We start from the raw sequence: 13372 nt of genomic DNA on the forward strand, positions 1-13372 counted from the left end.
AAAAGCACACAGCTCAGTAGGTATGTCTGGTTTATGAAGAATCAGGCCTCCTTGTGTTAGATTTGTCAAGACACCGTCGTTAGCTTTGTATCCGCCGAGTTGGGATGTGTGCTTTCCTCTTAGGGAGAAAGGAAGCCCAGAAAGAAATCAGACGACGTCTTTGGTGCAGGCTGAGGGCGGCATGAAACCTGCTGAGCAGAACCTTGAATGGCAAGTAGGGCTGAGGATGAAATGGGACCTGCCAGGAGAGGGGAGGCCAGGAGAGCAGGCTCCGGTGCTCCCGACCTGTATCATCGCTCACCCATTCTTTAAAGCCCTGTAACCAACCCATCATATGCCTCAGGTCCCCACCTCACCAATATACATATATACAATTTCATAGGTCAGATGTTCTGAAATGACTTCCTGTTTGCCAAGTTATACATAATCACCTATTTATAACATTCATGAAGAAACATGTCTTCACGTGTTTGGCACCATGGGCAAGACGGAACGTACAGGATTTGTCTCGGCAGGAATGGGGCAGTGGGGTGACCCTCGTGTATGAGCGGCACTGACGCCAGGCTGGACCGTGGGGCAGATTTATCTTCAGTGCTCTCCTGATCCCTCTCCTTTATTGCAACTCCATCCCCCCGACCTTTAGATTCAACAGAGCCCCGCTGCCAGTTGGGTTCACCAGGAGGCATAAATGAGATGGAGTTCTGGTCTAAGATGTTTATGAAGGCATGCCCTTGGGGCCAATGCCCGTGGAAGGGAAGAACTGCAAGCCTGGGCAAAAGGAGAAGTCCAGCTGCAGTGCAGACCCACTAACAGCCCTGGATGACTTCACAGAGTTCTAGGACTAGCGTTCTCCTGAGTGGAGATGGGATAGCCAGGCTTTATACTATCGCATCAGTCACTGGATATGGATTGTCCTGGAAGAATGTGGTGACTGTGGGTAGGTGGCTCTCAGCAACTGAGGCAACCGCCAAAGAGACTGACAGGTGAAGGTATCAAGTCCTTCACTGAAGGGGGTCTGAGCAACACCATGTGTACCAGCAGGCCCCTTGCTGGAAGCTTTCCCCTCTGTTATTTAATCTTCTGCATACTGTGAGGGTAGCATTACCTCCTTAATTTACAGATGAAGGAAGAAAGACTAAGCAAGCCCACCTCAGCCCTCCAGCTGACTCTGAATGTTCCATTTTCTACCCTGTTAATAGCCAGCTTTTGACAGCAGGAGTGTGGTGTCTACAGGGCCAGGCCCGAGAGGGGTGGGGGGAGTCTGTGCCGTTGGTTGGCGGGAGAGCAAACACACAGGAAGGAGACCACCCCTTCGACACCTGTTCTATATCCCCCCAGTCTGCCTGCCAGTGTTTCAACTGTGTTATTTCTCACTGCTTTCTTTAGGAACTTTTCCATCCTGATCTTCATAACCTTCATGGTAACTTACGACTTTGAAAAACACGTGGAAAAGGCAAAATTTTGGCCAAAGAGCTCAAGAGGAGGCCACCCCACCTCTTGCTCTCCTCAGCCCCAAGCCTTGCTCCTGACTCCAGCCTGTTCTATAAAGCCCACCCAGGGGCTTGTGCGCTCCACTTTGCCTAGCTCTCCTTCCTGCCAGCAAAGAGTGACTGCTGTGCCACCCATCCCCTCCCATCTGTTTTCCATTAAGCTGACACAATCAATGTAGTGTCTGCTTACTTCCCACTAGGTACTGGTCATTTATAAATAGAGGCCTCTCACACACAGCAATCTGACCATGAACTATTAACCCAAATGTGAGGCTAAGAAGGTGAGGCGAGCGGACCAAAAAAACTGGGCAACAGGCAGGACCTTGTGGCATCCCAGAATTATTTCACTCAAAGTCTTCTGTTTCAACTGCCTAAAAAGGGCCAGACCTGGGGTGAGGATAGTGTGTTACGGCGACGTCTAACATCTGAGGCATTTAGGTATCATCTACCCTGTGCCTGTGAACACACTCAGGCCCAATAAACCAAAATTCAGTTCTGCATTGCGTGATGGCACAGAGACTGCCGAGGGAAGTTTCAGGATGTCCTCATTAGGTATAACAATCTGCTACTGGATTTCAGGGTTTGGGATCCCCCCTGCCCTTGAAGCTTTTCTTTTGACTCTGACTCGCCTGATTTCATGTCCCTCCCTCAGCTGATCCAGACAGTGAGCGCAGTGGACCTAGATGACCCACGCAATGGCCAGCACTTCTACTACAGCTTGGCTCCTGAGGCTGCTAACAACCCCAACTTCACCGTAAGGGACAACCAAGGTAATCAGTTGGCTACCGATGCTTTTCTACAGCGTGGGCTGGAAACTTCGGGTTACTATACCACGCAAACAGTGTCAGAGGTCACCTGCTCTTTAACAGCACGAAAGACATCGATGTTAATTTGTATGGTCTTTTATTAAAGTTTTGTTTCAGAACATCAAAGACAACGTCCTCTGCTGATTCTGAAACTTTTACTCAGTCCGTCAGTTCGCTCAAACATTTGAGCACGGGCTCTGGGCCAGACACTGTGCGAGGCACACAGGCTTCCTTCATCCCCACAGAGAGCAGCCATGTTTGTATGTTCTTTAACTACAGGAAGAATCTGAGAAAGCTGAAAGAAAGAGGCCCAAGGAGAAAACCCTGAGTGAACACTTCTAAGCAAGGATCAAAGGGGGAAACAGTGAAAGCTCCCAGAACAACAGGGAGACAAAGGCTAAGTAACCCTTGAGTTACTTAACAGCAAAGGACAAATAGAGGAACACAACCAGCAGTTCTGGCACCGAAACCACTTTATTATTTTGGAATGATTCAGAAAGAACAGTCAGGTGGGGTTCCCTGTTCCAGAAAGTGCTTCCCTCTACATCTTTGTTGGAATGGAATTATAGACCCCTCTACCCCAAAAAGCATTCAGACCAGCTACGGAGTTCACAGACCTAGCACACTCTTCATTGGGCACAGATGGGAAAAGGAGGGGCTTCTGTGCTCTGGCCAGAAGATTTTCAGAGAAAGGTCAGAGCAAGTGAAAAAATAATTTAAATCTGTCAAGTGAACCCCTTGTGTTGCTAACTCTGCTACCAACTACCTGTCTGACCTTGGAGAGGGAGGGCATCACTTCTCTGGGCTGTGGTGGCCTCATTTTTATTCCAATTCTAAAGTGCTGTCACTTTAGAACAATCTAAACAAAGGGTAACAAAAAGTCATGATTTGGGCATACCTAGTCTTAGTCCAAAAATCAATTCTTTGGGACTTAAAGTATTAAATCCACCCCACACGATATTCTGCTTTTAAAACTAGAGAATATCAAACCTGTTTTCTTCTAAATGGAAAGCATCCTTCCAAGTCACCCGTTTAATCATCTACATAAAATCATCAAATCACTATGATAATTGTGAAAGGAAGAGTAATATAAATTATAACAATAGAAGTGCTACAATTGGGCTTCCCTGGTGGCGCAGTGGTTGAGAGTCCGCCTGCCGATGCAGGGGACACGGGTTCGTGCCCCGGTCTGGGAAGATCCCACATGCCGCGGAGCGGCTAGGCCCGTGAGCCATGGCTGCTGGGCCTGCGCGTCCAGAGCCTGTGCTCCGCAACGGGAGAGGCCACAGCAGTGAGAAGCCCACGTAATGCAAAAAAAAAAAAAAAAAAAAAAAAAAAGAAGTGCTACAATTAAATATCCTGATATTTTTTACTGGGTCAAATTTTGAATTATTCATTTATCTGCTTCACTTGGAAACCCTTCCTGCAAAACGTTGTTTCAGACCCTTCAGGATAGGTTTTTTTTTTTTGGCCGTGCCACAAGGCTTGCAGGATCTTAGTTCCCAGACCAGGGATCAAACCCAGGGCCCCTGCCCCTGCAGTGGAAGCATGGAGTCCTAACCATTGGACCACCAAGGAATTCCCTAGGATAGGTTTCATAGTAGAAACCCTGGGGAAAAAAATAATACATTATACTGTTTCTTCAAATTTTCAGCTAAGTGTCACTCTATTCCTCCATTCTGATATTTGTCTGAATCAATACAGAAACAATATGCAGCAAAATGCTGCAATTTTTTTTTTTTTTTTTTTTTTTTTTTTGCGCGGTACGCGGGCCTCTCACTGCTGTGGCCTCTCCCGTTTTGGAGCACAGGCTCCGGACGTGCAAGCTCAGCGGCCATGGCTCACGGGCCCAGCCACTCCGCGGCATGTGGGATCTTCCCGGACCGGGGCACGAACCCGTGTCCCCTGCATCGGCAGGCAGACTCTCAACCACTGCACCACCAGGGAAGCCCTGCAAATTTCTTACCAATGACTTTGGGCACCAATTCATGGAGCCAATACCTTAAAAAGATGGGCCCCTGGAACCTGATGACTATAAAAAGAAATGGCTCATCTCTTGGAAGGTTTTTTTTTAAAACGTTACTCGGAACATCTTCAATAGAAAGAATGAACTCTTAATCTCCTCATGACAATTTATCCCTCGAGTATCCTTTACTGAGGCTCATTAAAAAATTGACCAACATCTGATGTGGTGGATCTGCTGTCAAGCCCTCCAACTCCCGTGCCCAAAACATGATATTCATTTATGAACACAACAGTGCACTATTTCAAGTAAAGCCTTTCTTAATCCCCAAAGCATCGTGAAAAGGATTGTCCATATACTTCACAGTTTCACACGCATTTCCCCATACTTTGCTTTATTTGATATTTATAATAATCCCTTAAGGTCTTAAGAAAGTTACTAATGCCTCTGATGATTCTCATTGTCTCATCTGATAGATAAGGAAAGAAAGTAAATGGCCCATGGAATAGAGAGTATGTATTAAAATTGGGACTGGAAGTTGAGACCTCCTGTTTTAGCCACACACACACACACAAAATTTTTGTGTCACCCTGGATACTATTTCCAAATGGGTTATTCAAGCTCCAGTTATAATATTCAACAAAATTTTGCAAGTGGCTAAATTCTGCCAGCTCCTTTGTAGGACTAGTCTCAGCAATGTGATGCTCTGATCTTTTTTCCTTAATCTTAAATAATTCTGAGATCAAGAAATCTATGATGCATAGTAGGCATGATGTAATACTTATATGAAATTCAGCTCTTCTCCGGCTTTCTAAAAGTCTGATGAACTGCCCTTGATTAAAATGAAAAATAAAAAAGATTTCTGTTCGAGAAAAACTTTACTTCTGACAAAAACAAAACGAAACTGAAACTGTGAAGCAAAATTACTAGTACTTAGCTATTAAATCTGGAAAACAGAAAAGAGATGGATTGTGTGGTAGGTGGAAATATGAGTATAATCTTCAGGTTGGTAACCAACTGCTATCTTTCTCCACTGAGAAGGAAATAAGCGGGAAAAGGCCTGTACCAAAGTAGGAAGAGATTTCAATTAGCTGAATAATTTTCAACATTAATGTTACAAAACTAAGTAAGCAGTTACACAGCACAATGGAAGGAGTATGTATTTGGCGTCAAGAGACCAGAGTTCAAATCCCAGCTCTTCTACTAAATTAGTGATTTTGAACCAATTACATAATCTCTCTAGGCCTTAACTCTCACTGTAAAAGGGTGAGATTATTACTATCTCACCAAATGGTGGTAAAGATTAAATGAGATACTGCATGTAAAGTCTAAATACCTTGCACATAAGCACTCAAAAAACAACTGCTCTCATGATAAAACAGGGGGAGGAGGAGATGGAAAAGTTAACTAAGGAATTATGTATTAGTCAGAATAGGCTAGGTTAGGCTGCAGGAACAAACAACACCAAAATCTCAGTGGCTTAACGCCACTAAAATTAATTTCTTGCTCACATAAAGCTGACTGTGGGTCTGGCGACCAAGGACAGCTGTCCAGGTGTAGGCTGCCTGGCTCTCCATCTCAAATGTTCGTTCATATATTACAACAAGGCAAGAGAGCACAAGAATAACATACCAGCTATTATTGATACATGCTGCTGTCCGGAAGTGAAACGAATCAGTTTTGTTCATTTCCATCATTTAAAGCAAATGATACAGACATGCCCAAATTCAAGAGGGTAGAAAAGATAATCCTTTATTATGTCCAGAAATATTGATATTGGTATGAATAATGTTTACTTTGGTTAGACTCTCAGAATTTTTTGTGAAGTTCTAGACTCTTCCCTGTGAAATGTGAAACACATCCAGAGGACCTTCCATATTGATGATGTTAGCTTTGTCACTGATTATACGTCCTACCACATCTCTCAAACTTTTCCTCTGCTGAAAAAGTTACCAGCTTTCCAGAAAATATATCTGATTTATAAGTCAAACCCACTCAAGAAAACTTGAGAACATAGATTAAAAAAGATCCCAAAACATTACATTAGGCAAATATAAATACAGACAGACAGACACACACACACACACACACATCAGCTTTGTGGAAACATACCAAACAATTTTGCTAATCCCCTTTAAAACTGGGGGAAACAATCCAAAAATGGGCAGAAGACCTAAATAGACATTTCTCCAAAGAAGATATAGAGACTGCCAACAAACACATGAAAGAATGCTCAACATCATTAATCATTAGAGAAATGCAAATCAAAACTACAATGAAATATCGTCTCACACCAGTCAGAATGGCCATCATCAAAAAATCTATAAACAATAAATGCTGGAGAGGGTGTGGAGAAAAGGAAACACTCTTGCACTGCTGGTGGGCATGTGAATTGGTACAGCCACTATGGAGAACAGTATGGAGGTTCCTTTAAAAACTACAAATAGAACTACCATATGACCTAGCAATCCCACTACTGGGCATATACCCTGAGAAAACCATAACTCAAAAAGAGACATGTACCAAAATGTTCATTGCAGCTCTATTTACAATAGCCAGGACATGGAAACAACCTAAGTGTCCATCATCGGATGAATGGATAAAGAAGATGTGGCACATATATACAATGGAATATTACTCAGCCATAAAAAGAAATGAAACTGAGCTATCTGTAATGAGGTGGATAGACCTAGAGTCTGTCATACAGAGTGAAGTAAGTCAGAAAGAGAAAGACAAATACCGTATGCTAACACATATATATGGAATTTAAGAAAAAAAAATGTCATGAAGAACGTAGGGGTAAAACAGGAATAAAGACACAGACCTACTAGAGAATGGACTTGAGGATATGGGGAGGGGGAAGGGTAAGCTGTGACAAAGCGAGAGAGAGGCATGGACATATATACACTACCAAACGTAAGGTAGATAGCTAGTGGGAAGCAGCCACATAGCACAGGGAGATCAGCTCGGTGCTTTGTGACCGCCTGGAGGGGTGGGATAGGGAGGGTGGGAGGGAGGGAGACACAAGAGGGAAGAGATATGGGAACAGATGTATATGTATAGCTGATTCACTTTGTTATAAAGCAGAAACTAACACACCATTGTGAAGCAATTATACTCCAATAAAGATGTAAAAAAAAAAAAACTGGGGGAAAAAACTAGTATTGAATTTTCACCAAATTCATATTAATTGCTTAAACTTAGACCACCAATTAGCGGAAAATAGCAGGGTGTGTCATGATTAGGGGATTTCAAATAAGCTTCTGCTAAACAAGCAGGTTCATCAGAAAGCACAGGAGTTGGTGACTGCATTTCAGAGGCATAAAAGAAAATAGCAGAAGACTTGAACTCCAGCCAAAGTGGCAAAAATAAGCAATGTGCCACAGCCGCGTGGGCTCCTCAGCATTCTTTTCCCGGGGGCACAAAGCAGCACAGGGCCTTGGAAAGCTGCTGAGCTAGAACAAACAGGGACCACAAGTCGCCAGTGACTGTTCATTTCTGTCAAGTTTCCCCAGGGACATTTCAGTTAGATCTGAAGTCTGACAGTTCGCCCTGGGCACTTTGTCACAAAGGGTAAGACAGACTCTCAAAACAGGTCTCTCTCCTAGGCCTCAGGGTTTTCCCTAGAAGCAAGCAAAAGTCTTGGTTTCTGAATCCAACTGCTGATCCCAAAAAACCCAGCGGTGGCTGTAGCTAACCGCCTCCAGGGCATGCTGTCCCTGCTCTCTCCTTCCCCACCCAGTTCCTGCCCCCTTGCTTTCCTCAATCCAAAAAATTCATTCTCTTGTTGGTTCTTTCATTTTCCTCTTCCCTCTCCTCTTTGGATCCTGGAACCCCTGTCTTCTTCAGATAACACTGCCCGGATTCTAACTAGGAGGTCTGGCTTCCGGCAGCAGGAGCAGAGTGTCTTTTACCTGCCCATCCTGATATCGGACAATGGGCAGCCGGTGCTGAGCAGCACGGGCACGCTGACCATCCAGGTGTGCAGCTGTGACGACGATGGCCACGTCCTGTCCTGCAGCCCCGAGGCCTACATGCTCCCAGTCAGACTGAGCCGCGGCGCCCTCATCGCCATCCTGGCCTGCATCTTTGTCCTCTTAGGTGAGTAAGTGGCTCCTCTCCATTCTGTGGGGTCCTGCAAGTGCTTACTTAGATACCATTCCGTTATCACCCTGACACAGCTGGCCAGAACTGGTTTTCCACACCGTGCTTATTGAAAAGGTGGGAGAGTAAGGCTGGGAAAAAGTAAAGAACTTGGAGACAGTCCCTTCCTTCAATGAACTCATGGCCTCTGTGGCCAAATGAAAGCACATATATCTACCAAGCATCTACTGTAGTCCAGGTTGCTGTTCTAGGTGCTGGGATTAATAAGAGAAATGCCCCAGCCTTCACAGAGCTTAATTCAAAATAAAGCAAGTTCATTTTGACATCACAGAACCTAAATAATAATTTTGGACAGGCTATGATGATCACCTCTTCTAACCCCCTCATTTCAGATAAGTAGTAGCTAAATCACAAAGAGGTAGTGACGGGCCCAAGGCCAAATCTCAGTGGCAGAGCCGGGGCTGAAACACAGGCAGGCCCCGCATTGCGCATCCCTGTATCTGAGCAGTACGGCCTTTCTCCCAAATGTTCATCCCCAGATTCAGGATGTGGTAAGTGTTACAGAGAAGGGAAGAGGGACAGGGAGTCCTGAGAGGACAGGAGACAGGGGTGGGTGCCAGTTTAACTAGGGTGGTCAGGGAGGACCTCACTGATAAGACGACCTCTGAGCAGAGATCTGAAAAAAGTGGCAGAGTGAACCACATGGATATCTGGGAGGGTAAGCTGTTTGGGGGCGTTAGCACCCCCCCTCCCTGGGTACCATGGCCTCTAACCAGGGCCAGTTTGCCTCTACTTGTGAAATAAAGATGTGATGACAGGCCAGTGGGAGAGCACTACTGGGATAGGGGATCCTTTCTTCTTCATCTAAAGTCATACTGCAAAGCTGCTCCCTACTCCCTTGCACTAAGGCCATTCATGCTATTATCCTCAAAATCCACACTCAAAACAAACAGTAGGACATCTAAACCAATTCCTGAAACCAAAAAAATATCTGTACATATCTCCCAACTCTTCTGATTGAAATAATTCACAGCACACGTATTTTGCTTAGAGAAAAGCAGACTTAGTAGATAGTAATATTATTCAATATGGAAGAAATCCTAGTAAGGGAAAAGAGTAAAGCATTGAGGATTAAAATTAGAATTTAAGCCCTGATGCCAGGTTTACCTCCAAACCAAGAGACTGAGTCAGACCAAAGAAAGAAGGTCTAACTAAAATGTCAGTCGCTTGATTGAATTTCTAGTAGGTCTGTGGAATATGCTTCATGTAGTTCAGTGCTACATGAAGGGAAAAACAGTATAAAGAAGTAACCTTTCAAAGTCCTTGGATCCCTGGATCAGAGAGGATTGTTATGGCTTCTGGTCCCTTTCTGTACTGACAAATAAAACCCTCCTGCAATTCCCTGAGTGTCCATAAGGTGGCACTGCGAGTCCTTGAGTGCATAACAGGACACCCTGAAAGAGGCCTTTGAAGAAACTTGCTCCTAGGAGAAATTTCCAGTCTGGCTGTCCTTACTTCTATCTTTGGAAAATGTCTACATTATAAGCTCACCCTAGCCCACAAACAGTAAAAGGAGCCACCACTTCAGAGGGACTGATTTAAAGAGGCTGGCACAAAGAGGCTCTCAAGTTAGAAGTGGTGTGCAAGGGGCGATTTATTTTGTGCTCCCAAACCCATTATGTCTTGCCTTTGGAATTGCGCAGAATAAACAGACAGTTTTCAGGACCTAAACCGAGCAAAGCTGTCATAAAATCCTCAGGGTTTTAGGCACTTTCACTTCTAAGAGTGTACATCCCACGTTAAATATAATTCATAAAACTGAGTAAGACTGAACTGCAGTTGATTTGTCAAAGAAATACTACATTTTGTGGATAATTATATTAACACATTAATTTTGACTATGGATTTTTTTCCATGTTTCAAATACGTATCTAGTTCCTAGAAAATCTCATAGGCCCTATGCACTGTGCCTATAGATCCTAAAGAATAAACATCTCTAGAACTGACTCTCTTCTGTCAGGGAAGCCCTTCAGCTGAGTAGGATCATTTTTCCCAAAATGTGATTTTCAGGGGGTTATGTAATACTTGATATTTAAATAAGATTACCTAAAAATAAGATACATAGCAATCTTTATTTTTTTTCAGAGTTCTATAAACTGCCTAATTCTATATCATCAGAATTCTTTCCAGTACAAACTCAAAGACTTTTCTAATATTGCTTCCAAGCATTTTCTGAAATACCACACCTGGCACTCCAGTGTCACCTGTGTGGAGGTTTTCCCAGGTCCCCAGGAAGAATTAACGGGCCCTGCTTCTGTGTTCTCTGCAAAACTCTTGCAGCTCTAGGATAGTCCTTTCACCACCTGTTTCATATTAATCACTAATGTCTATTATCTCCTTAGATTGCATGCCTGTAAAAACAGAAATCATGTCATATTCTACTTTGTTTCCGTTTTGCTTCAGATAATGTCTAAAAAATATGTGAGTTTAGTAACTCCTTACTCAATCCCACAAACACAGCAAGTTCACTCAGAATCCCATTTCTCCACCCTGCATCCATCCAAATCACACCCCAACCTCCAATGCCCAGTTCAAGCCCCCACTTCATTGAAGTCCTATTAGTCCATTTCTCTGAAATCCCATAGTCCTCTAGTCTATGAGTTACATTTTTGCACAGAGATAAAATACAAGAGTATATAACTGTTTCCTGTGTGTGCATTTTGTCACCCGAGCTATTCAGGAAAATATCATGTATTAACATCATTAACTGCAATTTACAAAAAGCACATTCCACATTCAAGTTTAAAAAACCATTATTGTTATTTTTTTAAGTTAGTCCATAATCTTACTGGGCATATGACTGTACTCCATTCCCCCCTACCCCTTGGATAAACTGGGCTCTTATTCTGCACTGTTGTCAAGCTGTCACTGTTCACCAGCTGTAACAAAGCATGCTAGAAAAAAAAAAAAAAAAAGCAGTTCTACAGCCAAAACCTCAACACACTTCCTGGAAAACATTTTTACTCACAGAGATAAATGGTCCAATGGGATTACCTCCATCTCTCCTTTAAACCGCAGTGAAAACATCCTGGGGGGGGGGAAAAAAAAAAACATGTTGGGATAAAATTTCATCCAAACCTGCAAGGGCACATCTAACAGTGTGGTGCGTCTTTGATAACATGATAAATTATATAAAATGTCACTGCTCATTCCCTCTCTTCCATGAACATCCGTAGACCTAGAAAGTCACAACCTCCTCTCTAATGGAAGGCTTTTCTGAGGAATCTGAGTTAACTGGACAAAGATGGTCATTTATGCTCTCTTATTTTTTGGAGAAAACATAGAAAGACTATGACTTTGGCTCATATTTAACACATGTGTCTATACTCATATTAATTAATATATGATCACAATTGACCCTTGAACAACGGTGGGGTGGGGTTAGGGGCTCAAACCTGCCCTGAAGTCGTGAATAACTTATAGTCGGCCCTCAGTATCCACGGTTCAGCATTTGCGGCAACCAACTGCAGTAGTACTGCAGTATGTATTTATTTTTAAAAATCCACAGCTAAGTGGACCCCAGTAATTCAAAGCCATGTTGTTCCAGCGTCCACTGTATATTTACAAAGTAGGATGCTATTGAGAGGCTAATGTAAAAAAGCAGGATTCCACCTATAGAGTAAGGTTTTCACACTATAATGGAGAAACACATATTCGTCCTTAAGTAGTCAGAAAACATGATCTGATCCTTAGCATATACTCCGCGGCGGGCCACAGGGCTTCGTGCTTTGTTAATGAGATGTTACACTGGGTGGCTGGGTGTACAAACGCACACACATTTCAAAGCGATAAGGTGTGTGCAGAGCCTCTACATGCAACTTCTACTTAAACCACGTGGAATCATGTCACGTAGGGTTCACTCGCCCACAGACTCCCCAACAGTGCAGGAAGAGTGAGAACAGCGTAGACCCTGTGAGGTCACATATCCAAACACTGACCCTGCGCTCCCCACCCAGACAGCCCTTCCCCTACCTGAGCTCTGGTCTCGGCCCACACGGCCGGGGCTCTTCCGCCAACACCTGGTCCTCTGTGTTTCCGGCAGTGCTGGTGCTGCTCATCCTGTCCATGCGGAGGCACCGGAAGCAGCCGTACATCATTGACGACGAGGAGAACATCCACGAGAACATCGTCCGCTACGACGACGAGGGCGGCGGCGAGGAGGACACCGAGGCCTTCGACATCGCGGCCATGTGGAACCCACGGGAGGCGCAGGCGGGCGGCGCCTCCAAGACGCGGCAGGACATGCTGCCCGAGATCGAGAGCCTCTCCCGCTACGTGCCTCAGACGTGCGCCGTCAACAGCACCGTCCACAGCTACGTCCTGGCCAAACTCTATGAGGCCGACATGGACCTGTGGGCCGCGCCCTTCGACTCCCTGCAGACGTACATGTTCGAGGGGGACGGCTCGGTTGCCGGGTCTCTGAGCTCCCTGCAGTCGGCCACTTCAGACTCGGAGCAGAGTTTCGACTTCCTGACGGACTGGGGGCCCCGCTTCCGGAAGCTGGCGGAGCTCTACGGGGCGTCGGAGGGGCCCGCGCCCCGGTGGTGACGGAAGCCGGGAGGCCGGCGCGCGGCCAAACCCGGCCGTTCTGAGGCGGAGGCTTCGCGGAAGAGGCGCCGCTAACCGCAAGAGCAAGACTGTGCTGGAGAGTGAGGTTGCGGGGGGAGCGGGCGAGCGGAGCTCTCTCTGAATCAGCTTTACTTGGTTAGATTAAGTTAAATAATCAAAAGGAAACACAGGAAGAGGGGGGCAGAATCTCCAATGACCTTTTCTTCTTTCTTAATTTTTGTGATACTGTATTCAAAGGCGTGGAGTCCAAGGTTAAGTATGGCGGGCTTGACTTTTCTCCGCCGTTCACTTGGTCATTTTGCCACCTCAGAGAGGCTGTGCTTTTCATTGCAGAGGTGGCAGCTGAAAGCAAATAGAAAGTTCTACTCTCCTATCCGTTT

General features: G+C 44.9%; 1 protein-coding gene across 1 annotated transcript in view; it reads left to right on the forward strand.

Annotated features, from left to right (window-relative positions):
- CDH20 (cadherin 20) overlaps positions 1 to 12971 on the forward strand; it is a gene marked incomplete at both ends in the record, with an annotated part of 58199 nt that extends 45228 nt beyond the window's left edge. The window contains 3 exons of the mRNA XM_079718269.1: positions 2143 to 2260; positions 8109 to 8360; positions 12466 to 12971. Coding sequence (XP_079574395.1) covers positions 2143 to 2260; positions 8109 to 8360; positions 12466 to 12971 — 876 coding nt within the window. The remainder of the gene's footprint in view (positions 1 to 2142; positions 2261 to 8108; positions 8361 to 12465) is intronic.
- Positions 12972 to 13372: the final 401 nt, after the last annotated feature.

Source organism: Hyperoodon ampullatus (genome assembly GCF_949752795.1).
Source record: "Hyperoodon ampullatus genome assembly, chromosome: 13".
NCBI lineage: Eukaryota > Metazoa > Chordata > Mammalia > Artiodactyla > Ziphiidae > Hyperoodon > Hyperoodon ampullatus.